The sequence below is a fragment of the Cygnus atratus genome, chromosome 19 (genome assembly GCF_013377495.2).
Source record: "Cygnus atratus isolate AKBS03 ecotype Queensland, Australia chromosome 19, CAtr_DNAZoo_HiC_assembly, whole genome shotgun sequence".
Taxonomy (NCBI): domain Eukaryota; kingdom Metazoa; phylum Chordata; class Aves; order Anseriformes; family Anatidae; genus Cygnus; species Cygnus atratus.
In genome coordinates this window covers 2,754,403-2,779,031 of record NC_066380.1, presented here as the reverse complement: position 1 = coordinate 2,779,031, position 24,629 = coordinate 2,754,403, and the positions used below count along the sequence as shown (strand labels likewise).

At 59.4% G+C, this 24,629-nt stretch overlaps 1 protein-coding gene across 4 annotated transcripts in view; it reads right to left on the bottom strand.

The window, feature by feature from the left end:
* Positions 1–2,503: 2,503 nt before the first annotated feature.
* The window catches only part of KCNT1 (potassium sodium-activated channel subfamily T member 1), a 55,194-nt gene continuing 33,068 nt past the window's right edge, over positions 2,504–24,629 (bottom strand). The window contains exons 2-30 of one of the 4 annotated variants that reach the window (XM_035555543.1): positions 20,856–20,935; positions 19,921–20,020; positions 18,698–18,754; positions 18,335–18,383; positions 18,107–18,166; positions 17,443–17,517; positions 17,173–17,256; positions 16,634–16,728; positions 15,771–15,951; positions 15,414–15,578; positions 14,767–14,903; positions 14,400–14,463; positions 14,203–14,311; positions 13,735–13,843; positions 12,863–13,012; positions 12,466–12,704; positions 11,338–11,554; positions 10,716–10,821; positions 10,464–10,636; positions 10,165–10,236; positions 9,734–9,868; positions 9,418–9,529; positions 8,905–9,006; positions 8,721–8,804; positions 8,188–8,316; positions 7,896–7,916; positions 6,776–7,079; positions 2,726–2,810; positions 2,504–2,624 (exon numbers count right to left, since the gene is read on the bottom strand). In XM_035555543.1, coding sequence (XP_035411436.1) covers positions 2,504–2,624; positions 2,726–2,810; positions 6,776–7,079; positions 7,896–7,916; positions 8,188–8,316; positions 8,721–8,804; positions 8,905–9,006; positions 9,418–9,529; positions 9,734–9,868; positions 10,165–10,236; positions 10,464–10,636; positions 10,716–10,821; positions 11,338–11,554; positions 12,466–12,704; positions 12,863–13,012; positions 13,735–13,843; positions 14,203–14,311; positions 14,400–14,463; positions 14,767–14,903; positions 15,414–15,578; positions 15,771–15,951; positions 16,634–16,728; positions 17,173–17,256; positions 17,443–17,517; positions 18,107–18,166; positions 18,335–18,383; positions 18,698–18,754; positions 19,921–20,020; positions 20,856–20,935 — 3,415 coding nt within the window. Of the gene's footprint in view, positions 2,625–2,725; positions 2,811–6,775; positions 7,080–7,895; positions 7,917–8,154; positions 8,317–8,720; positions 8,805–8,904; positions 9,007–9,417; positions 9,530–9,733; positions 9,869–10,164; positions 10,237–10,463; positions 10,637–10,715; positions 10,822–11,337; positions 11,555–12,465; positions 12,705–12,862; positions 13,013–13,734; positions 13,844–14,202; positions 14,312–14,399; positions 14,464–14,766; positions 14,904–15,413; positions 15,579–15,770; positions 15,952–16,633; positions 16,729–17,172; positions 17,257–17,442; positions 17,518–18,106; positions 18,167–18,334; positions 18,384–18,697; positions 18,755–19,920; positions 20,021–20,855; positions 20,936–24,629 lie in introns of all 4 variants that reach the window. The other 3 variants (XM_035555544.1, XM_035555546.1, XM_035555547.1) reach the window with 3 other exon arrangements.

Here is a 24,629-nt window from a genome sequence, read left to right as displayed (position 1 = left end):
TGAGTTATGGCTTAGCCACTGGGTTTAAGCAAAACTGGCATGCCATCACACCGTGCACCCTACCTCCTGCTTCTTGCTGCTTCTGCAGCACCCGCCGCACACCAGAGCACGCAAACCCCACTGAAGAGTGCAACTTCATCAGCGCTTGCCCCTCTACGACAGCCCTTTTATAAGCAGAAACAACTCTTTTTGATGCATCAGTGTTTCCAGGACCGTTACAAAAATAAATATTCTTGTTTTTACATTAGTATTGTAACCGAGTCTAAAGAATTAGAAAAAATTAAACATTTGTTCTCTGACTTGCATTGACCACAGTTAAGTATCTACAGGATTTTTTTTTTTAAACATCTCATTAGAATGTCAGCTATAAATTTACACCATAGAAATAATGTATGCAAAATGAGTAGGATTTATACACGCAGCTTTTTCTCTTTAAATACAGTATTTATACATTAAACAGAAGCATTGGTGGCACACAGGCACAGTGAGGGCGGCTGTCTCGGCACGCTCACGAAGCCCCTGCAGCCTCCCCCGCCGTGCTAGGAGAGTTTAAGGAAGGTTGATGTGGCTGAACCTGGGGCCGTGGGGCTGCGGATGCCCCACACAGCTCTGCTGAGCCGACCGGGGGGGCGTTTGGCCCCGCGCACACCGCAGCCGGACACAGGACGGTCCCTTCGAGGGGGTCAGCACGTGGAGCATCACATCACCCACGTCGTGTTTTGGTTTCGTAGCTCTGCTTTGCTCTGCTGTCCCCAGGGGCTAAGCAGGGCTGGAAACTCTTCGGGCTCTTCCCTAGGCTCACCCAACCGCACCACTTCTGGCGGTAGCAGAGCATCGCGAGGCTGACGTGGCGCAGCCCCCTCGTGCTTCTGTCCCCCAGCTGCTCTCGCCGTTCAGCCTGCAAAACCTCTTTCTTTTTCAGATTTTTGGCATGACAAGGTACAAACAGAAATAAATAAAACATGTGTCTGCCAGAGCCAACAAGATAAAAAATAGTTAAAAACAAACAAATAAAAGTAAAAAGCATCAGAAATGGTTCTGTTTGTGCCCATGTCTAAGCGCAGGGGAAGGGTGCAGGTTGTGCAGGGCCTCATGGCCAGCAAACCAGCAAAAATTAGGATTACAAAAAGACCAAGCCCAGAGCCCGTCCAACCATCAGCATGCAGAAGTCCTATTGACTACCAGCTGGCCTTTTTTTTCCTTCTCCCAAAGGCCTCTAACAGCTTCCACAGAACTGGAATTTTCCTCCTTTTTCAGGTGCCACAAAGGTCTGTCCTGTCTCAACCCACTTTGCGAGGTGCCGCAGTTTTTATCAGGTTTTTGTAAACAGCTTTTATTTTGTGTCATGGAGGAGGACTGGCAGATGGTAACGGCAAAAGCCCACCCGCCTGGCAGCGACTGGGATGCTGCCGGGATGGCATGGCCACATTGTGCTTTACAGGCTTCTCATCCAAAAAAAAAAAAATTTAAAAAAAAAAAAAATCACATTTAAGTTTTAACATATGAATGTAAAAGTATATAAAGTTACCAACTCGGTTATTTACTTGGCAGTCAAAGAAAACCTTTACACGTCAACATTGTAAAGTGTGCAAAAATAGATGGAAAATACATCTCGTGTTCTGCTGCAGAGGTCTGTGCCGCTCAGCCGGGGCGGGCGGGCGGCAGCGCGGTGCCGCGGCGAGGCCGGGCTGTGCATCCATGCACCGCCACCGCGGGCAGGAGCCGCTGGCATGCGGGGTCTGGGTACAAACAGCACTGCGAGGACCTGGGAAGGGGGCGGGGGGGCGAGGGGAAGGGGCAGCATGGGGACACATCCCTGCCCTCAGTGCCTTTGGTGCTGAGCCCCAGGAGCAGTGGCCGGTGCCAGCATCGCGCACCCTGCCAAGAGCCACCGCGACACCCGGCGTGGCAGCCGCTGGAGCCAGCGTTTGGCTACGCCTGGACACATGCGACAAGGCCCGTGGCAGACGTCTGGCACAGCTTTGGGTCCGTTTTTGTCTTTTTGGTGTGGTTTGGTTTCTGGAGATGCCGCCAGAGCGCTGCAGGGGGCTGCAACGTCCTCCCCAGAGCCTCCGCGCAGCTCCCGGCAGCACCCAGCAAGCCGACAGGGGGAACACTGGGGTGAAAGAGCCACATTTTGGGTATCCCTCAGGGATGTCTGGCAAAAGAGGAGCAGGATGAGCACAGGGTGGCTTCTCTTGTACCAGCGGTGCCCCAAAAATTGCAAACGACCTGCATCCTCCTGCTGAGCAGCCTCAGTTGTGGTTTCTGACACATCCCACCAGCACCAGCGAAGACGTTCTCACTAGTTGCGGTATTCATACAAAATGTTAAAAACACCCACGCGGGTGACTGCCAGCTGGCCGTCTGTCCCGTCCCTCCGGGGCATTTCTCAGCCAGGCTGGGCATCGCCCGGCTCCAGCGCGGGGCAGCAGCCTTCCTTCCTTCCTTCTTTCCTTCCCTTCCCTTCCTTTCCCTTCGCCCCCAAGCCCCGGGGGTGTGCTCAGAGCTGGGTCTCGTCCCGCGTCTCGGGGTTGCAGGGGCCCAGCTTGTTGCTGCAGCTGCTCTTGCGGCTGTGCCCGTCGTTGGCCACGTGCGCCAGCGGGTCCGAGCGGATCAGGTACCTGCGGGGCAGAAACCGGGCGCGCTGCAGGGCTGCACCTCAGCCCCGTGCGTGGAGACCCCAATTTGGGGGTTGGACTGGGGGTTGGTGGGTGGCACCTACACGATGTCGTTGAGCTCCAGCCGCGTGTCCGGGGGAGGATTGATCAGGACGTAGGACAAGGTGTTCTGGTGGTCGTTCATCTCGTCTGCCAGGGGAGGGAAGGGGATGGTAGGGTGAGTGGGGCCGGCACCGTGCCCTGGTGGGCGTGCCAATGGGCACCCCAATGGATGCCCCAGTGGACATCCCAATGGACACCCCAGAGGACAACCTGACAGCCCCGGCTCCCACAGCCCCCTGCAGCATCCCCAGCCCAGCGGGGTCACAGCTGGTCCCCAGGACAGCACGTGGGTCCCTTTGCAGGGCCGTGCCACTGCGCCTGGCGAGCACCACGAACACTGACACCACCTCCTCCCGTGCCCCACAGCCACTCCCCAGCCAGGGGACTCGCAGACTCTTCACTTAAAAATCCCCCCCCCCAAAAGAAATAAGTAAAGGTGTCTTACCTTGTTTTAGTGCAAAAAAAGGAAAGACGTTAGTTTTGCCGCGTTAAGTACAGTGCAACGCCTCCAAGCACCTGCTCAGGGCACCTCAACCCCCCCCTCCCCCCCCCCCCAGGGCCACGACAACGGTTTGCCACCTTCCCTCGCTGAACTGCTGAATTTATCACCCTCCAGCAAGAGCGCTAAGCTCAGCCATCGCTCCCTGCTCCTGCCCAGGGGACACCGCTGCCGTGGTGCCTCCCAGCCACCGATGCCCTTCGGGGACGGCCCTAAGGCACGAAGCCGCCGCGACACCAGTCCGAGCACGCGGGGCCCTTCGCTACCAAACAAGATCATGGGGGGGGGTGGGGGTTGGAGCAGGCACCAGGGAGGGGCAGGGGACACAAGTAGCAGCGGGAGCACAGCGAGGGCTTGCGATGGACAGGACGAAGGGGATGGCGGGGGACAGACGGGCGCGGGGGTGGCGGGATGAGCGCGGCGGGACACGGGCTCGCTGCAAGGCTGCTCACCGGGACGCCGGCACGGGTGGCTCTGCGTGACCACCCCCCCCCCCCCCACCCCGAGCAGCACTGGGGGGAGCAGTGGGACACATTGAGCTCCATGGGGGGTGCGTGCTCGGTGGTGCACGGTGGGTGAGGAGCAGCTTGGGTCCAGGCTGAAACCTCCAGCACAGGGTGGGCAGGGGGATGTGGGAAGGGTCTGTGCATGGACACCCTCCCCCCCCCCCCCCACTTTTTGCTGCTCACCCCCTCCCCAGGGGCCACCTTTGCTGCTCTCATCCGTCCCACCACTGCTGAGAGCCCTCGGCCGTCCCAGTGCTCAGCCTTACAGCGAGGCGGGGACGGGGAATGGCGACGCTGGGGCGCACACAGAGCGCGGGACCCACGGGGTGCGCCGTGACGGGGGTCCCCAGGGCACCACAGGTTCTCCTGCGCCATGGAAGCACCTTTTCCTTCCTCCCCCCCCCCCCCCCCCTCCCCCCCCCAAGCAGCGCTGCCAAACCCACCATGTATATTGCCACAGTGTCCCTTGCACCCAGGCAGGGCTCAGCCCATTGGCACCCTCAGGTAGTTTTTTTTTTTGGGGGGGGGGTGGGGGGATCTGCAGCTCCTGCTCCCACGCTAGCGATGCGCCCGCTGCAGACGGGTGCTGGTGGGGGTGGCTCCCGGTGGGCTCCCGGTGCCAGGACCCCGCAGCACGGCTCACGGAGCCAAAACGCTGCCGAGGGAGGGGGGAAAAAGCAGTGAGGTCTGAGCTCCGCAGAGCAGCTGGCAATATACCGAGTTGGAGCGGGGCTTCCATGAGCCACGGCTGGGCTGGGTCTCTGGTGATGGACGCGGTTGATAGGAAAATGCCAACTTTTCACCTTAAGCGTGGGCTAGCGAAGCCTGAAATATGGATCGGTTGGGCTGTGGCTGACCTCTAGGCTCTCCTGAGCCCCGCTGCACGAAGCCGTGTGCCGAGCATGAGACCTGCAGTGCCGAGCCGCCCACGGCAGGGCTGGGACCGCACGGCTGCCCCGCGACCTTTCCCTCCCAGCCCCGAGCTGGGCCTGGGGTGACTGCTGGGACCTGTGGGCTGCCAAACACGGTGTTCTCCCAAACACAAACCTGGGATGAAGCAGGGCTTTCCAAACCCTACAGAGCCATGGAGCTCAGAGCGAGATGCAGGCAGCATGGAGGCGAGCGGCCGCACTCTGCTGTCCTGCTCCATCCCCAGCGCACGTGGCGCTGGTTTGCCCACCAGGAGCCCAAAATCCCCTCCTAGAAATGCCTCTGGTTTTACAGATCAACACCAACTTGCAGAGCAATGCAAGGAGGTGGCTGTTAATGACAGCTGCAGGCTGTGACTTCCTTGCTAGAATTCGGCTAGGGAAGTTGTGCTGTTTGTCTCCTGACTTCACAGAGCCTTGCATCTGCCCCGCAGCTGCAGGACGGTCTTTGGTTTTCCACCTCCACCCAACAAATGAGTGTGTGAAAGGCTCGAATATCTAAGGTGAAAAACGGCAAGGGTGTGGATTGGGCTTAGCTGGCATGATCTTGTTGGACGCTGTACGCCGTGAGTCACGCGTGACTCCCAGGGAAAGAGCATTACCTTGCAAATATCCCAGGTTTACCCGATTCATCACATCACTGGCTGTTAAATTTGCTACATCCTCTACAGAACATACAGGGAAAGGCACAGACATAAACAGAGAGAGAGAGAGAGGTCAGCAAGCCATGATTCGGCAAATATTAGAGACGAGCTCCTGCACTTCAGCAATTAAATGAGCAAAAGACCAAGGCAGGGGAGAGCAGGCACAGCAAGGTGTTCTTCCAAAACACCACGACGTCCAGGCTGGCAGGCGACAGGCCATGTCCCTGCACTGTCCCGGGGTGGCCGGGGAGCTTTCCATCCCCACCGATGGCCCTTCCCTGCCGTGCTCTCTGCGGGGCCGGGGGTGCTGGAGCTGCGCGGAGCTGCCCGCCTGCAGCAGCGTTTCAGGCAGCGAGTGCCATCAGCCGTGCTGCAGGCCCTGAAGCAGAGCCGAAGGGGGCTGGGAGGCTCCCGGGATGAGCTGCAGGAGCTCCGGGGACCAGTTAGGGACACAGAGAGGCGAATGCTACGCTGCGAGCTGCACGCGGCCCTGTCCCCACTGTTCCCACAGGCCCCGTGTCCAGCAGCCCTGGGGTGGGGAGGCGCCCAGCGCTCAGCACCCAGTGCCCAGCACCCAGTGCCCAGCACCCAGCGCTGCAGAGCCCCGCAGTCATTCACGTTGCCTGCAGGCTGCAAGGATCAGCCAGCGGCAGGCAGCAAAACCCCAGGGGGGCCCCAGGTCAGCGCCGTGCGCGGGGGCCTGGCCGTGGCGATGGAAGCTCGTCCAGCATGGAGCAGACAGGCAGCAGCACAGGATGGCTCGAAGGAAAGAGAGGACGAAACGAACCAAGAAAGCCGTGGGGTGAGGGCTTTGTCGGGACCGGGGGCCGGGGACCTGCCCGGGGAGGCAGACAGGCTCCAGCAGCGGTGCTGGGCGGCAGACCCCACGAGGAAGGCGGCTGCACAGAGGGACCCTGCGCACTGACGACACCACAAAGCCGCACGCACAGCGACACACACACGGCGGTCACACGCAATGAAGCAAAGCCCTCAGCCCTGCCGCTACCGAAACCCCCTCTGCGAACGCTTGGTGAAGGATGAGGAGCCAACACCGACACCAGGGCCTTGCACCAGCCCACCGGGGGTCACTTCTCCCTGTGGCGCTACGGGGTGGGACTCTTGGGTTTTGCTGATATAAGGGCAGTGGGTTTGGTGTCTCCTTAACGCCATTTCTGCCGGGCCAAACGCTGAGCCAACCTGGGCTCTGTGTTACAGGCTGCCCAGTGACCCCCCATCCATCCACAGGCTCAGATCCCCACTGGGGCTGTCCTGGGAATGGTGGTCACTGCCCGGAGCAGCGCGGGGCGTGCAGGAGGAAGGCTGGCAGCTGACCAGAAGTGCGCCCACCCCAAGGGACAGGACTGCAAATGGAGACGGGCCCCGGCGTCAATCCATGGGGCTCGGGCACGCTGGAGTTACCTGCGGAGCCCACGGGGCGCGTTGCTGCAGGGAAGCGCGACCGAGCGGCACTTACCATACCCGGTGGTGGGCAGGCCCAGGTGCTTCATGCGGTTTTTGACGAGCTCCGACAGCTCCTGCCTCTCAGAGCGCCGGTACAGGCTGAGCCGCTGCTGGCTGATCCACTCGGCCGTCTTGCTGGAGTGCTTGTTGCCCTTCCTGCTCAGCCGGCGCGCCCACTGCATGCTCTTGCGCCGCAGCAGCGGGTGCTCGGACTGGTCGCTGGAGCACGAGTTCCTGTGGTGGCTCGTCTTGATGCCCCAGTGCTCCTTCACGTCCTTCGTGTCCTCGCAGTCCTCAACATTGATGGAGATCTGTGACTGGAAGCCCGGCAGGTGACGGGGGGAGCAGGGTGACGGAGCACCCAGGGGCACGTGCGGGGGCTGCTGCCTCCCGGCCCACCCCGCACCATGGGACCCGTCCTCGGGACGGAGCCTGCCTCGGGAACGGCTGCTTTTTAGCACCCTGGCCATGTAAGAAGAGCCAGTCCTGTCTCTTGACAGGGTAGGACGTCTCCGGTGGGCTGGGATCCCACCTCCATGCTCCTCCAGCACATCACCTCCGTGCTGCTAAAGCTGCATGGGCAGCAGGTGTGGGGTAAGCACTCCAGAACACCATCGGCCATGGGGCATAATGGGTGCCAGCTAGCTAATCTCCACTAGCACAATTCTCTCTTTGCTGCCCAAGTGGCAGAATTGCCCTCGTCTTCCTCTCCGATATCTTGCAGCAGATGCGCTGCCACATCTGACACAGAAAGCCCCGCTGATAAGAACTAATTTTCAAATAAAGTGGATTAAAGCACCTCTAAGAACGAACAGGATCGCATTTAATTAAATGTCAGCATCCAGCTCCCTGCAGCTGCTTCTACAAAGCTCAAAACCAAAGGTATTCACAGCGGGGCCAGGCTCGCTCCTGCTCCCTGTGCTGTGTAATTACACCTCCCGGCTGCCGGGGCCGTGCTGGAGCCACAGGAGGGGCTCAAGGTGAGGGGGGCTCCAGGTGCACACAAACCAGCCCCAACATCGCCCACGGAGCAGCGTCTGTGCTGCGGGGGGCCTGGCAGAGGAGCTGATAATCCCAAGGGAATTCCCCACCACCGACCTAGCACCCAAAGACTGGGAGCAAATGGTACTCACCTGCGTTCTGATGTCGTGGGGCTGCAATTGGGGAAAAAAGAGGGGAAAGACAGGTCAGCACAGGAAATGGGCATCCCCAGTGTGCAGCATCCCCTGGCCCCTGGGAATTTAATGACATGATGTGCTGGATTGCTGATAAAGGCCACCCCTGCTCGCCTGCAGGCACTTCTTTGAGATGCTTCTCTCCCAGATATAAGCATTTGCACAGAGCCCCAGGAGCCAGGAAACGCCCCCAAGTTGTGGATGAGGCCGGGAACACCCCCAGCCCCTTCCTGCATCCGCTGCCCCTTGCCTCAGAGGTGGCGAACATGTGCGACTCCGTGCGGTAGATGCCGATGGGAATCTCTGCGCTGGAGGAGCAGAGCTTCTGGAAGAGGCGGCCGTACGTCCGGATCCACAGGTCGTCCTCCGTGATCTTCATCTGAGCAGCACAGCACAAACAGCGACCGCCGTCAGCGCCTGGGGCTGCGTCTGGGCTTCCCCCAGGCACAGAGATGCCAGACCCGAAAGGAAGCCCCAAAAAGATCAGGGGCAGCTCCCGTCCGAAAGGAGGACGTACGGCTGTGGGGCTTGGGACATGGCTCAGAGGTGGACATGGCCGTGTTAGGAGGTGGTTGGACTTGGGGATCTTACGGGTCCATTTCAACCTAAATGATCCTGTGGTTGTATGACTTTGGGGCCTCTGGGAGCCCTGAGATTGCCCACACGCGATGCTGGGAGCAATGAGCTGCCCCGTTCTGCTCCATTTTGCCCCCCACCCCGCTCCCCCAGAAAGGGATCCCCCAAAAATCCCCCAATGCCTGCATGCACAGCCTTGGCGCCTACCGCGCAGAGGTAGCCGGAGCCCGGCGTGGTGTCGAGGCCCAGCAGCAGCCTGGTGATGGTGATCATGTAGTCCTTCACGAACGACTGCGGGGAGACATTTGGGCAGGAAGGTGGGGAAAAGGTTTGCAGGGGCACTCGCAGGGGGACGCGCTGCCCCCCGCCGCCGGGCTCCCGCGGCGCTCACCTGGTAGAGCAGGGTGTCCAGCATGCTGATGCTGAAGACCCGGCCGGCCGCGAAGGGCAGGCGGAACATGAAGGCCAGGTTGGAGCCGTTCTCGCGCTCTTTCTGGAAGCAGAAGGGGTCTGGGGAGCGCCCTTGGTGCGATTTTGTTCCCGTCCTCCCAGGGCATTTAGAGTAGCAAAACCCCACGGCCTCCCCGACATGTGGTGCGAATGGGAGGACACCAGCTGAGCATCTCTGGGGGTGCCAGCAGGGAGGCGGGGAAGCATCCCTCACGCTGGGTGAAAGAGGGATGTTTCTCCATGGAAACGTGTGAGACATCATCATCGGTTTGTTTTTTTTCGGACACAGGCTGGATGTGGCGCTATGATGTGCCTCAGTGTGTGGTTTAGGGGCATTTCCCCGTTGCCAGAAGACCTCAGCACAGTCACTGCGCTGCAGTCAGAGCCCAGAGGCCACTGCTCAGCATCCCTGCACACAGCACTGCCTTCCCAGGAAGTGAAGCCCTTCCCTTACCTTTTCTAGCTTGGAAAGGGCTAACGAGTAACTGTCCTTCGCTCTGAACTGCATGAACCTCATGTTGGAGGGGTGGGTCAGCTCCGTGATGATGCTGAGGCTGGGAAAGAGCCTGCGATGGGAAGAGACCTGTGGTCCAGCGGCCGCCTCAGAAGCGAGGGACTGCCTGCATGTACAGCCTGAGGAAAAACCAAACCTCCCCCATGCCCTTCTGAGATCAGAAATAGTGGGATAGATTTGTGTCTTCCCCGCGCTGCTGTGACCTCTCCCTGCAGCACCTGCACCCCCTGGGCTTGGCCGTGACTGCCCACCCCACCTGAACATGGTCTGGACGTTGACGATCGTCTTGGCATCGGCCATGTAGTCCTCCTCCGCGCTCATCGTGCTCTCCTTGTCCACCACCACCAGGTTGTCGGCGTAGATGATGCCGCACTGCAGCAAGCTGTCCAGGCTGGGCAGTCCCCAAAGAGAAGAGCGCGGGGTCAGCCCTTGGGAAGGACACAGGGAGGCAGCGCGCTGCGACGCGCACCCAGCCGCCTCCTCGCCACCAGCGCCCAGCTACCGGCCGTGCTCCACAACCCGAGAAACCCACGGCGGGGTCAGCTCTGTGGCAGCTGACCCATGGGATGGGAGGGTGAGGGGCTGGGGGCACATCTCCCCCCCAGCATGCAGGTGTCAGGACTGGGTAAATGCAGTGCCTTTAGACAGCAATGCAATTAACAACGGCCACGGGCAGAAAACACCTACTTATCAATCGTGCCTTCCATGTAGTAAACCATGGGGAAACAGCAGATGGCTTCCAGAAAGTGGTGCTCTGGCCTGCAGGGAGAGCAACAGAAAGCAAGGGGGTCAGCAGCTGCATGGAGTAAGGGGCCACGCACAGCACCGCGCACAGCACCGTGCACAGCAGTGTCCCCACCACTGGCCGAGGGGCACCCTGGCGGTGCCGCTGCCTCCCCTGCCCCATCCCCACGCGGTGTGAAATGCCCCCGGTACTACAGGGAAGGGCCCGGTGCAATGGAAAGCATCTGCGGAGAAGTACTTGCTTGTTGTCCAGAAGCAACACAATCGGGTTTAACTCTTTGCGGGACCGGTAGTACGCACGAAGGGGGACAATGAAGTTATACAGTCCGTTGCCAGCGGTCTCTGCCGACACGATGATCAGCTTGTTCTTAAACCCATAGGCCTTGGCGTCTTCGAAGCTGTTGTGCTTGCAGCCCTGCGGGGAGGGGAGGCAGCTCGGGGACCCGTGGCAGCCCCCGGCCATCACCCGCCTCGGCCCCAGCGCTGCCACTCACCTTGTCCAGCCTCAGGCAGCAGAACGGGGCCTTCTCTGGTAAAAGGTGGCACAGGGTTGGGGAGCTCCCGATGTAGGGGGAGTTCGGTGGGTAGCCTTTCACGTACCTGCAGCAGAGAGAAATTGCAGCACTGTAAGGACACAGGGGGAGTTTTCCATGAATACAGCACTCAGACCTTTGGAAAAACCTCTAAAGTCACAGACCCAGAACTCATACACATCACTGGCAAATGTTTTGCAAAACTCTCCTGCATCAGATAGAAATGTCTAAAAAGACACATACTTAGGAACAATTTTTGTTATGCAAAGGGTCCTGAGATTGCAAATAGGACAGGCAAATCCAGGACAGGCAGAGAACACAGCAGGTAGGAGCAGCAAGCATGGCTCAAGGGAGACAAGACAGTGAACTCCAGGAGAGGAGGGGGACGCTAAGCCATACAAAGAAGCAAAGACCTCAAGGCCCATTTTTAGATTTGGTTTCGGTTAACAGCTCTTAAGAAATCATAATTTGCATTTCTGATCGGACCAGAAGCAGCAATTTTCATTTAAAGATGGGCACAAATTAAAAAGCGTCCGTGCCTCTCTGCAACGAGGGACGGCGCGACCGAACGCGGGCAACTCACTCCACCACCGCTGAGCCCTCCTCATCCGACTGCGTCATCTCGTCTTCCGACTGGTCGCTGAGCAGGTCGCAGGGCAGCAGGGACGAGGTGTCAGCCAGCTCGAGGACGGGCGCGATGCTGGGCCGGCGGTTGCCCGAGCCGTTCTCCGCCGGCAGCGCCAGCTTGCTGCTGTTGGCGGGGCGGCACTCGGTGTTCTGCAGGTCCATGGCCACTGTACCTGGACGCGGCGGGGAAGGAAGCACAGCGCGCTCTATGAGGAGGGGAAGGAGCTGAGACAGCAAAGCATTGAGCCCGTCAGCCCTGGGGGGACCACGCACCCCACCCAACCACAACCTTCAATATGGCCCAGAGAGGCTGGATGCCCCCATGCTCCAGCACCTCCTAAAAACCAGATGTATTTATGGATTATTAATCATGGCCATCAAGGTTTTGGCCTCAGTTGGAAACCCCAGCCAAGGCTGTCATCTGAATCTTCACCGAATAGTTACTTTCAGATGGGTGTGAAAGCCGGGAGCTCCACAGCAAGCCAAGCACGGGGCTGGGTGCCCTCCTCCCCCAGCAGCCGTGGGGCTGGACCCGCTCGCACTTGGGCAATTTCTCTCTCATTGCACTTTCTGAAAAAGTCCCTCTGCGAACAAGCCACCTAACGAGAACATTGACGAGCGCTGCTCAGCAAAGTGCTCTGTGGCTTGCTGTGGGATAATCATGCAAATTGCTGCTCATGAATATAAATGCATAAATTATTTGCCTGAAGTACAATGTGCTATTGCAGCTCAGCCTCTCCGGACAACCCCACAACTTGGTCTTCCCAGCTGCAGGCTGGGAGCAATGACTCATGGCATTTTTTATTTGAGAAACTGCACCACTCGCTGCAGAGCAAACCACGCTGCTCATCGGGTTGTGAATCATAAACATGATTTAAGAGGAGGCCAACAGCATTCATTCTTCCAGCCAGGACGTGGGGGATTTCTGCAGACAAATATCCTTAATGGCAATGGGTATCACGAGCTCTAATGGTGATTTTTGGGCTTGCTGAGAGCACCCAGGATGCGAGGAGCAGGGACCTGTGTGTATTTTGCTGGTGGGGTGATCTGGGAGGGGGTGGAGAAGGGGGCCCCGTGGACTCACCCATGCTGGCGATGATGCTGTGCACGGGCAGGCGGGACGGGCCGTCATAGGTGCCCCTGCCCGCAAAGCCCTTCTTCTTCTGCTTCTCCTCCTGCTTGAAGATGAAGGCAGAGTTCTCCTCCTTGGTGATGTTGATGTAGAAGCAGGTGTCGGACGCGGCCATGATGTGCCGCGGGCCAGGGTTCAGCAGGATGCTCTTGTTCTCCTCCCTCCGGATGCCGATCAGGCAGACGCCGTACCTGTGATGGGAGCGTGGTGCGGACGTTCAAAGCCAGAGAAAAGCCTCTCCAAGGGCCTCGTCCCTGCAGAAGGGACCTCAAAGCACCCTCCAGCCTCGGTGCTGCTCCCAGCACCTTGTCCCTGACCCCAGCTCTGCCTGCCACCCCCCAGTCCTCACTTCTTGTGTGCGTGGAAGGCGGCATAGGTGAAGCTTTTCCCCTCGTACTCCATGAAGAACTTGCTGTCGCCCATGCGGATGTGGTAGACCTCATTGCCTGAGCATCGCCCGTACATCCTCTGCCACTGCTCTGGGGACTCCTGGCCCTCCCTGCAAGCACAGAGCTGCGTGCCGGGATGGGGCCGCAGCCGGCACAGCACCATCCTGCTCCGCGGGAGCACCCAGGGGTGCTGAGGCTGCCACCCGGTCCAACAGCGGGGAGGTGGCGGTGATGAGCTGTCAGCACTTCCAGGCTGAGGCTGAGCTCATTTAGATCTCTGACTTTAAGTGCCTTTTTATTTAATGAGGGCTCCCAGGGGAGCGGCGGAGGCAGGGCTGAGAGCCAGTGTTGGCAAACAGCTCAGAGCATGGGGCGAGAAGCTCTGGGAAGGATGTTTTGTAACTCTTTGATTTCACTTTAACAAAGCACAGTAAGTCCTGGCTCTGCTAAGGGGCAAGGGACCCGCGCCAGGGCCCACCTAGCTGCTTCCAGCTGCACTTTATACAAACCCGCAAAACAACCTGCAGGCTCCAGCCTTGCAGTTTGTAAATCAAGCTTCCTGCCAGCAGGATCAGCTCAGTACAAACAAGATGTTTTACTCCTGGCCTCCAGCAAGGCAATCTGCACAGGAACAACCAGGCTGTGCGCCCCGGGCTGCTGCCGAAGGCAGTGCCCCCAGTACCTCCCATCACTAATCTCTGGCTGGAAGAAGACGACTCCGGGCTGCGACTCAGGTGGTATTTTGCCAAGACAGGAGCCCCGGGGGTGCAGACACGACGCTGCCTGTGCCGTGGGTGCCCGGTCCCTCCCACCCCACACGGGCAGCACTCACTGGCCTCGGGAGGTGTGCACCAGCAGCGTGATGAGCGTGGAGGTGGCGGGGCAGACGCAGTTAAGCGCCAGCATGGCGTACTTGCACTCCTCCTCGCAGACGACGTGATCTGCAAGGAAGAGGAGTGAGGGTTAGGGCACCGGCTGCCTCTGCTTGCGTTGCTTGGAGATTTCGGGGCAGCAAACCCAAGCAGCCCGCGGTGCCTTGTGCCGTGCCGAGGAGGGCAGAGAGGTGCCGGGGTCTGAAAAGTACACTGTGGTGGTGGAAGGGGACAGGGGAACATGCTGGCCCTGCAGACGGGATGGGGATCCATGGCCCTCCCTCCATACACCTCCCTCCCTCCTCTACTCTGAACCCCTGGTCTGCAAACCCACCCCTCGGTGGGCTCTGAGGATATGGGATGCCCCCTGGAAGCATCAGCTGGTCCTAAAAACATCCAGCTCATGGAGGACAGCCCCGCAGACTCACCGGCAAACTTCACGTGAAACTTGTTCTCCGGCTTTAAGATCTGAACATAGAGAGGGCAGTTTGGAGCAAAATCTTTCACAGCCCAGGCTCTCAGGATGGTTTGGTGGTCCTAACAGAAGAGCAAAGCACAGGCTAGCTCCTGGCAGCCTATTTCCCCCAACACTTCTGTAGCTAGGACAAACTACAAAGCAGCTTACCGCTGCCGTGCGGTCCACCTCGTTTCGGCTGCTGAGGATGAAGCAGGCTTCTCCATTGTCCATCCTGCAAACAGAGAGCAGCGCCCGTGCACCACCCAGGCCGGCCATGCCGGGAGCCTGCAGGCACCACCCGGGGCGCCCGCAGAGATGTCAGCGTGGCCATCGTCACCCAGCCAGTGACTGCTGGGGACGCGTGTGGCTGAATTACACAGTGCTTGCAGCCGTCCTGCATCCCCCCGAGGAATATTTCATGTTTAGGGATTAGTGAGCAGCACAGGCAGCATCCTAGCATCCCCAGCAGCAGCGTTTCAGCCCCAGCCCAGTACCCCCCCGTGGCTGCCTGCAATCCCCCCGTCCCGCTGCTCACTTGGCTCTCATGAGGTCCTGGTCCTTCAGCGCGGAGCCCTGGAGGTAGATGACCCGCTGCGACCACAGCGGGATCTGCAGGACCCGCCGCACCTGGATATCCATCTCCGTGGGGCACAGTATCACCACGTAGTAGTCCTGAAAGAGAGAGAGGTTCGTGTAACCTTGTGGGCTGGCGTCCCGCATGCCTGAAGACAGAAGTGAGCAGGATTTTTAAAACTGAATGTATGGAATGAAGGCTGAGCATTGGTAATGAAGTGTAGGTGAGTTTTGCAAGGAAATGCCAATCTGAAGCAGCTCTGTAGTGCTGGCGCCCCATGGAAACGGAAAGGCATAGTCATTTGCTAGAAGATCACTAATTAAGTGGGGATATTCCAGTCAGGTAAATCCCCCGAGGTTTTGCAGTTACACATTCTGTTCCTGTGTAAGACTCCATCCACTGGAGGCATCCTTACAGAAGGCCGCCCAGTATGTATGTGTATGCCACACATACGCAGAGCTGTAAGAGGCCTGGCCACAAAACCAGGGCAGATCAGGCAAAACAAGAGCCAAGCTCAGCCGGTGCGGCCCGGCCATGCCCAGCACCACTGAAGCCCAGCACGGGCAAAACACAGAAGCAGTGAGCATGGGTACAGGCCCAGCCCTGACCTGCAGGCGCGGGTGGGCGTAGAACTCGTTGAGGAAGTCCATGAGGAGGTCGATCTTGAGGGAGCTGACGCACAGCACAACGTGCTTCTCTGTTTGGGCCCGGTGACGGCTGTAGTTGCCTCCCGACTTCTGCCGCTCCATCCACAGGTAGACGAGCTCCTCGAACTGCAAGCAAAAGCCGAGGGCTGATGTCCGAGCAGCAGGGCGGGGAGGCAGGCCGTGGTGCTTTGCTGCCTCCCAGACACGGTCCATGGGGTGGCTGATGGCAGCAGGCAGCTGGAGAGCCCTGGGGACGCAGGGAACGTCCCCGTGTCCAGCCCAGGCTCGGTGTCCTGCCTCCCTGGCCCTGGCTCTGACCTGCAGCGGCAGCACGACCAGAGCGACGCAGATCATGATGACGACGAGGAGCTGGGAAGGCCAGATCTTTGGTGTCACGTCTCCGTAGCCCACCGTGGAAAAGGTGACGATGCAGAAGTAGAAGGACTTGAAGAGGGAGAGCTTCTCACCTGCTCTTTCTAAATGCTGGATGCCGCAGGTGCTGCAGGGAGAAAGCACAGGTCCCTCGAGCACCCGCACCAGGCAAACAGCAGTGCTCCCTGCCTGCAGCCTGGCACTGCCCTTTGCTCTGTGAAGGCAGCCTTCGAAGGTGACTTCCACTTCTGTCCTCAGGGGAAATTTGCCTGCAATATGCTGCCTGCATCTGAAGTGCATTTACAGCACCAATAAAAAGGATTCGGCTCACGGCACGAACAGATTAAGGAGTTAGTTTGACGTGGTTGCTCATCAAAACCATGGTGGGAAGCCGAGGGGCTGGGGGACACATTGCGATAAAGCACAGACAGCACTGAGCATCACAGGCGCCACAGCGGGCAGGAGGTGCCACGGGCGAGGAGCCCGCTGAGCTCAGAAATTGCATTAGCCACTCATCTGAGAAGATTGCCTTCGTTGTCAGAGACTCACGAGCCCAAAAGCTTCATTTCCTGTCCTCTCAGCAACTGAATTGATATTATATGCTTCAAATGCAGAGTGAGGGGACGGGAGGAAAGCTCCAGAAGCCCGATTCAGAGCTAAGCACCCACCCGGAGCAGGGCTCCTTTTGGAAACCTGCCCCTGCTGTTGGCCAAGCACAGGGTAAGGGCCCTGTTAATTAGCTGGGCCTACAAACGAGCTGCTCAGAGGCGCGGTGGCGGGGGTTCGGTGACACGAGGCACGACACTCACCCCGTGAAAACGAGACAGAGCAGGGTGCAGATCAGGATGAGCACCTGGTTGAACATCGCCGACTGGGTCCGTTGGATGGCTCGGTGCAGGTCGTTCTGGGTATGGGACAGGAGCCTCAGCAGCTCTCGCCAGCCGAGAGGCCGCAGGAGCACAGCCACAGGCCCTGCAGCTGCCTGCAGGCTCCAGAAACGTGCCGCCCTTGGCAGGGTTGAGCACTTCTGTGCAGGGCCATGATGGTTGGCCCAGGGCCAGGCTGTGCCACGGGGCCAGAGGCACGCAGAGCGGGTGGGCATCCCCTGCTCACGCACCGAAGGGACCCGATCCGCAGCCCAGCCTCACCAGGAGGCGGCTGGCCTAGCCTCAACCCCGCAAACTTCACCCCAGCGCCTGAAAATCTGCCCAAAATCTGCCCCCAGGCACCCCAGTGCCAGGCTGCAGCATGGCCCGCTGCCAGGGCTCGGGCAGGACAGCTTTGGGCACTTTTAGTTCCTGTGGCAGAGGAGCTGGGATGCCCAGGAGGGACGCGGCTGGTCACTTACTATCATGTTTTCCAGGGCGTACTTGGCAAGCCAGCAGTTCAGAAAAACGGGGATGAACAAATTCCGCAGAGGAGGCCAGAATATCTAGAAAAGCAAGGGTTTCTCACAGGCTGACTTGCAAAGGACTCAGAGCAACCGAGTTCTTTACCAAAAATAACTGCCAGCTTTAAATGCTGCTTGGCCAGACACCTGCTTTTGTATATTTCACCATCAAAACCGCAGTACGTGTTAAACTTAAAGTTGCTTTAAGTGACTCCGGGGACTACACACCGTGATAATGAAGGGCACTGTGTTGATCATCTCGAGGATGAAAGAAATGCGGAAAATCTGTTCCCAGATGTTCCCCTGAGGAATTAAAAGTAACAACAATTAATTAAAAAGCTTGAAAGTATGCCAAAGGACAATTAAGACGCTCCCAGTGCCCAGGTCCCTGCTAGATGTGAGAAGGACGCTAGCGCAGGCAGGATGATGCCGCGCTTTGCCTGGGAGTTGCAGTGCTGGTGCCAGACAAAACTTCCCAAAACGCCTGGTTCTTTCCCAGGCGGGTGGCGCCTCTGTCGGTGGCTGTCCCTGACAAAAGCTGGGAACAGCAACGCTTCGTGTAAGGACTGAAGGCAGCAACGAACACAAACCTCTGACTCAAACACATGTGGGGGACGCCGGGGCTGAGCCTTTCCTGCCCCAGGGCCAGGAACCAGCCACCGATGGGCCGGAGCCAGAGAAATATCTCCACCAGCCACACAAAACCATGAAAAACTCTCCCGAGGACTGTGAGGAGATGCCATTTGCTAAGGTCCCTGCCCTTGGCCAGCTCAAGGAGCCAGCTCGCCCCCGTCCCCGGTGTGCCCTGGGGTGGTGCCCGCTGGCAGCAGCGGGACCGGCACACGAAGGACAAGCGGCCACAGTGACTACAACCTCCCGGCACAGTGCTCACCTTGTAGCTGAGATAGATGAGCAGCATGGTCTCCAGGAAGCTGATCAGAGCTATGCTGACCTGCAGAGATAGACAGCAGGCGCTGCTCAGGGTGCGCTCCTGCAGCCGCCCCCAGCAGCGGTGGCTGCCGCACACCTCAGCCTCAGCCTCCCCGCTCGGTTTTCCTGCACCCGGCTGGTGCGTCGGCGGGCGCCCAGCACCGTTACCTCTGCATGGCCGGCCACTCACCTGAACAGCCCACAGTGGCAGTTTTCTATCCACCCAGAAGATATGTGACCTGCAAAGAACATGCCAGATGGATCTGAACCGTAGCTTAATTAGCAGCGCTTTTACTTCTCACTGCCTGCCAACCCGAGGCCATCTCTGACTTCATCCAAGGCAGGCTCGTTACTGGTGTTGCTCCGTGCAGAGCCTGAAGCTGGGTCTGACGGTCCCCAAGCTCCTGTGAGTCCACCCAGCACAGCTCCTGTCCCACCAGCAGCCCCAAGCCCTTCCCAGCCCGCTCCTCACTGGGAGGCTCTGCACCCACCGCCTGCGTCCCCGCTGTCACGGCAGAGCCAGACCCAGCGCCACGAGCATCCCACAGCTCACCAGTTTATCTTTGTGGACTGGTTGAAGAGCGTGTAGTTCTGCTTTTCGCATTCCCAGCTGGAATAGAAACATAAACCAGGGGAGAGCCGTCAGCGGGATGGTGAAGGGACAGAAGAACGGACAAGAGGTGCGGGCTTTGGCTCCCCAGCTTATGGGATGCCATCTCCGATCTGTCCTGACACTGGGAGAGGTCCTAGGACAACATCCTATGGGGTCAGGCTCATTCTGGTCCCCATCCTGGTGATTTCTGCAGGACCCTAACTCACCCTGGCGGTGTTGAACACTTTACTGCTCCCATGCCGAGGTCTTGCCCTGCCCTGCTGGTGAGGGATGTGCTCCCAGCAGCCAGCATCTGCTTTACCACAGGCACACCAAAAGGGGCTGATGTCCCCCAGCTAACGGGGAGGCTTCCCCAAATCGCAGCTGTGTTAAACCTCACAAGGCTGCCTGTCTATGTCGCTCTTAATTCTCACAGGGCTGCAACCACTTTTGGGCAGTACAGATGTCCTTGGCCGTCTGCAACCTTTCCAAAGAGAAAATTAAACTGCTAACTCTCATAGAGCGCCCCAGCCCTTTGAAAAAAAAAAATCAGCATGTGAGATAAACAAAGCAAGGACATATTAAAAACAGGGCTATGCCGAAACCCAGAGCAGAGCTGCTAGATGGAATCATCTGTCACCTCAGGGATCTAAGTGGCAAAACGCATTTCATTCCCAAACTCTTAAATGGGATTTAGCAGAAGTGTCTTCAAGGGCGTCGCTATTCAGAAAACACCTGCCTGACAATGCACTGAAGCCACGAGCACGCGCCTGGGCCGGCAGGCAGGGTGGGCTGTGCGCCCCAGTTTTCAGAGCCCCAGCGGCAGGCAGCCCGCAGCAGAGCCGCCCCAGCGCGGTGGCACCACTTCTGCTCGAGCTCACGGTGCAGAAACTGCCCCTGCACCGACCTTGGATTTTTCCACCACCTTTGCCCCGTGCATTGTGCAGGGCCAGCACGCCTGCATGCCTTTATTTGAAACAGCGAGAGAAGCCCTCGGGGACCTACAGTTTTGCTAAACCACCTGTTGGTACAGGGAGAGAGAGGATGGAGTGAGAAAAACCACCTATCCCTCTGTGTGCGCGCGCCGGGGGGAGTGAGCGCCCGGTGCCAGCTCTCACCACTGACCGGGGGGGTTTGGGGCTGTGGTGGCACCGTGGTGGCACCATGGTGGCGGTGGCACTCACCAGCCTATGCCCTCCTCCGGGTTGTCGAGCAGGACGCGGACGATGTAGAGCAGGCAGGTGAGCAGCTTCAGCGAGAAGTTGAAGAGCCGGATCCTCAGACCTGCGGCGGAGGGGGCACGGCGTGGGCAAGGCAGCGCCCCACGGCACGGCCCCATGGCACAGCACCACGGCACAGCACCACGGCACAGCGGGTGCAGAGGAGGAGGAGCAGACGCAGCAGCACTGCGCTGCTGGGACACCCCTCGTGGGGTTCAGCATGGGCCCCCCCTGCACAGCCACCCCTGGGGCACCCACGCTTTGCCCACCCGTGTCGGGTGTACCGCAGCATTACAGACATAAATACTGGAGAGTCAGCTGCTCACCAGCCCCAGTGGATGCAAGACAAATCGGGGAGCTGCTGGGCTGTATCCCCCTCGTTAACCATCACCCATGAAAAGCACGGGACGGGCAGGGCCTGTGCAGCGTGCAGGAGGGGGGCCGAGCAAATCCACTCCATCCACACTCCCTCCGCAGCCAGTTTATCGGGCTATTACTCAAAGTGCAAGTGAGGAATTCATCACATTTTCATTAAAAACTTCCCCGCGGGCACCCTGTTGTGCCACGCTCCAGCTTTTTAACGAGCCGGCAGGATGCAGGGAGGAAAGGAAAATGTGAGCTAATAAATTAACGAGCGGGCTCCCTCCGGACAGCTGATGAGAAAACAGCTTCCAACACCATTAGTCAAGGGACAGCTCATCTGCAGGGCCAAAGGGAGGATAGGGGAGTTCCGGGGGGCTATGGGGGCCCCCAGCTCCAGCTGGGGACAGGACAGGGGGTGGCGGCAGCCCCAGGCTGGGCACCATAACCTGGCTCAGCACCAGGGCCGGACGGGGCCGGCTGCCAGCAGATGGCAATGGCTTCACGTCCCCACCTCCGCGCGGGCAGGGAGCACTCACTCGACCGCTGGTTTTTGATGAAGAAGAGCTTCAGGCGCTCCTTGAAGGTGTTCTCATTCACGTAGAACTCCACCTGCACCCTGCGGGGACAGCGCCCGTGGGGCCGGTCAGTGAGGGGGGCATGGGCAGGACCCCTGGCACCCAGCCCTGGCCCCTGCAAGCTGGGTCCCCCCCGAGCCTCCCCCAGCAGTCCCAGTGCCCCCAGGGCGGCCCAGCACCCACCGGTGGCATCCCACTGCCCCACGGCATGGCTGCAGCTTGGGTGAAGGGCTCTGCTCTCATTCAGGTGCACCAGGCTGGAGCCTGGGGGCAAACACGTCCCCTGCCATGCACCCTGCAGCTCTCCTCACCCCTGTATCCCCCCAGCTCCGTCCCCCTGCCCGCTCGCACGGCTGCAGCCAGCCAGGGCCGTGTCCCACGCCCCGGCCTTACCCGTGCCGGAGCAACACTCAGCAGCGAAGCTGTTAAGAACCAAATCTGATCTAAAAGGAGGAAAATTCCCCGTGTTGCTAAGAAACCGCATTTGGCCATTCCAGAAGAAGCCAGGAGCTGCCAGCCAGCCCTGAGCATCCCTTGGTGGCTGGTGGCACTGGAGTGAGGCGAGGGACAGCCACCACCGGGGGCTTCTCCCAAACAGGGTTGGAGCCAGGAGGAACAAGGGACCAAGCCAACCCCACTCACCCCGGCCCCGCTGGGCACGGCTGCTCCCATCCCAGACACGTCTCCCCCACCACAGCTCCATCTTGCATGCCCAAAGCCAGAACCCAGCCCCAAATCGCTCCCGTGGGCAGGGCTATAAGTCACACTGCCTGCTCAGTGCAGCCCGGCAGGGATCGGTTCCCGATGCTCTGCTTTAGGTTCCCGGCAGGACAGGGTCCGTTCTTCAACGCCACAGCTAATAACGGGGCCAAGTGCCAAGATTTAGCAATTTCCCCTCTCTCGCTCTAAGGCTAAGCCCCTGAAATGCTGCTATTATTACTGTTTTTTAATTGCTTGAAGGTCACCAAGGCACATTGCCAGGCGAGGCGCAGGCCGCGGGGACCAAACCACAGTGTCAGACCCCGAGACCCCCGCCCCGTGCCTTCCACCTCTGCAGCCCCCGTGCCCACGTGGTGCAAGCTGCAGCCAAACAGGGCCCCGAGGACGTGATTTATTGGGCAGCAGCTGCCAGGCTCATGTGGTAGAGGGGAGAACAAACCTTCACCGTGTGCGAACACCGAGCCGGGCGGGCAGGGAACTGGGGAAGGCTCAGGAGCACCCCACTGTTGGGACCCCGTGCTGTGATGCCGGCATTTAGCAGCCGGCCTCGCTCGCAGGAGCGTGGCATCCCTTCGAGAGCTGCTTGTCGGGTTGGAGAGGCAGGCTTTTACTTCACAAGCTTCTTGTGCACAAAAAGCAAGAGCACGGAGAGAAAACCATTGCCTCAGGCATGATAGTCGGGATAATATTTTATAAGGGCTATCAAACTTTCAGTTGCCAAATGTGTCCCTCCGGCCCCGGAGCAACGCAAACCCCAACACCTGCACCCCACAGCGGCCGGGACGGCAGCAGAACCTCAGGGGCTGGCAGCGGGGGGATGAGGAACTTTGCAAGCAAAGCTCAGACGCACATTAACATTAACCTTTTCCAAAGCCAGACTTCGCAAATAATTCAGCTGTGCCAGGGCATAAATTAGGCAGCTCGCGATGCTGCATGCACGAGGTAATTGCTCCTTCTCCGTGTTAAAAACATCCCCAAAATGCCCAGAGCGGGGGGACCTCAGGGACAGCGCTCATCTCCCCACCATGAGCAGCACAAATCCCTGGGGGCAGCCAGATGGTTAGCTGCTCTCTAGCACTGCAGCCCACCGCAGGACTGTGAATATAAACGCTGGTGGATAAAAGTGAACGATTAGGAGAGATCTCTCTGACGACGAAGTAGCCATACACCTCCCAGTAAGAATGGCAATGGGAAGGGGCAGCACTGGGAAAGCAGCTGAAATGGATCCGGGGGGAGGTGGGTGCTGGCTGCTGCCATGGGGCAGGCAGGGGATGGGAAGGAGACTTTCCGTGCAGGCCCCCACCGCTGCTGGGTCTGGCAGCCCCGGTGCGAGCAGCGCGGGGCCGGGCCAGGCACCGGCCAAGCCGCGCATCCCACGGCGAGCGAGTGGTGCCTTTACCGGGCAGCAGTCACCAGAAAGCACAACAGATCCTTCTCCACTTCCAGCCAAGAGAAGGCGATCAGATCATTTAGAGCACATCCTTTAATTTCCCTGTCAAGAATTTAGCTTAAAATAAAAATCAGCGTGCCCACGGCACACCCCGGCTGCGCTACCACGCTGCTCGCAGCCCCAGTTCTGCGTCCCCGCTGCCTGGCTCTCCCTGGAGCCCAGCTGGGCCCACAGCACCCAGCGAGGAGCCCCAGCCCCCCAGGACCCCTGTCTGCAGGGTTTGCACCAGATCGTGCCCTCCCAGCACCCAGCAGCTCCTCAGGGCCGTGCCCTGGGGGGGCGGCAGCAGCTCAGCCCCGCCAGCCGCCCCGATAAGCATCGAGGTACAAGTTTGGTTACAAGCCCTCGCTTGGAAGTGTAATTACTGCTATTATGCACTTCATAATGCCTGAGCAATTTCATTTTCTTCGCCCGGTTATTTACTGTGCTTTATTAATCTAAGATTAGAGACAATTTGTTCTAAGACGATGAGCTCCCGAAAAAAAGACACAATAATTTGTTCTGAAAAGCGCAGGGTACAAGACCGAAACGGGCACAGCTCTGCTCAACGGCATTACAACAGGCGAGGAGGAGCCCGGCCAGCTGCCAGCCCCGACCCGCACCCCCCCCCGGCCCCACGCAACCCCCCCCCACCCCCCCACCAACCCACCCATGACGGCGACAAGCACAGCTCCACGCCGGGGCTCACCGTGGGGGCCCGGGGCCGTACCCCGAGCTCCTCATCCCCATGAGGCCCGGGGGGCACGGTGGGTGCAGCGGCTCCTCTCTGGCCCCGCAGCTGACAGCTGCCTGAAAACTGAGCCGGCTCCGAGAGCAGGTGCCCAGCAGGGTCCCAGCGCCCAGCACCGCCTGGATGCTGCCCAAAATCTCGCCGCTGCTCCCTGAGGAGGGGTTTACGTGCATGGGATGCTTTTGCTCTGTTTCACAAGGATCAAAATATTTTGCCGTGAGAAATGCATCTTTGAATAAGCGTGGCTCTTGAAAGGGAGGAAAAAGTATCAGCACCTCTCTGCGTCTCCTGTCCTTGCTCCCATGCTGCAGCTGGCTGGGGAGCACCGTTCTCACCCAGGGAATTTCTCAAGACAGGAGGAGGTGACCAGCACATGTGGGGGCACCGGGAGCCACCATGGGGAGCTGATGGGGACAGTGGAGGGGACAGCCAGCACTGCACAGCTGGGGCTGGGAGAGGCAGTGCTGCTGGTGCAGGACAGACGGACACGAGCTCTGCCACGAGCACGGTGCGAGCATGGGAAGGGGAGATGGGCGCACGTCTGCACATCAGGTGCATGTATCAGGTGCATATATAGCACCTGGGCGCCTGCCAGAGCGAGACGCGCGGCGCAGGCTGCCCCCGCGCTCCATCAGCAGTAATTGAACAATTGCTCGGAGGAGGGGGGCACCGCGGCTCCGCACCGCCCGCACGGCTCAGCCCCGGGAGCAAGCAAGGCAGCGGCTTCGAAACGGGGCCCAGCGTGCTTACCCAGCGCCGCGGTTAAGTGTGCCTCCCCGTGAACGTCTCGGCTTCTCTGGGGGCTGCCACACACCCCCCAAGCATTTCTCACGAC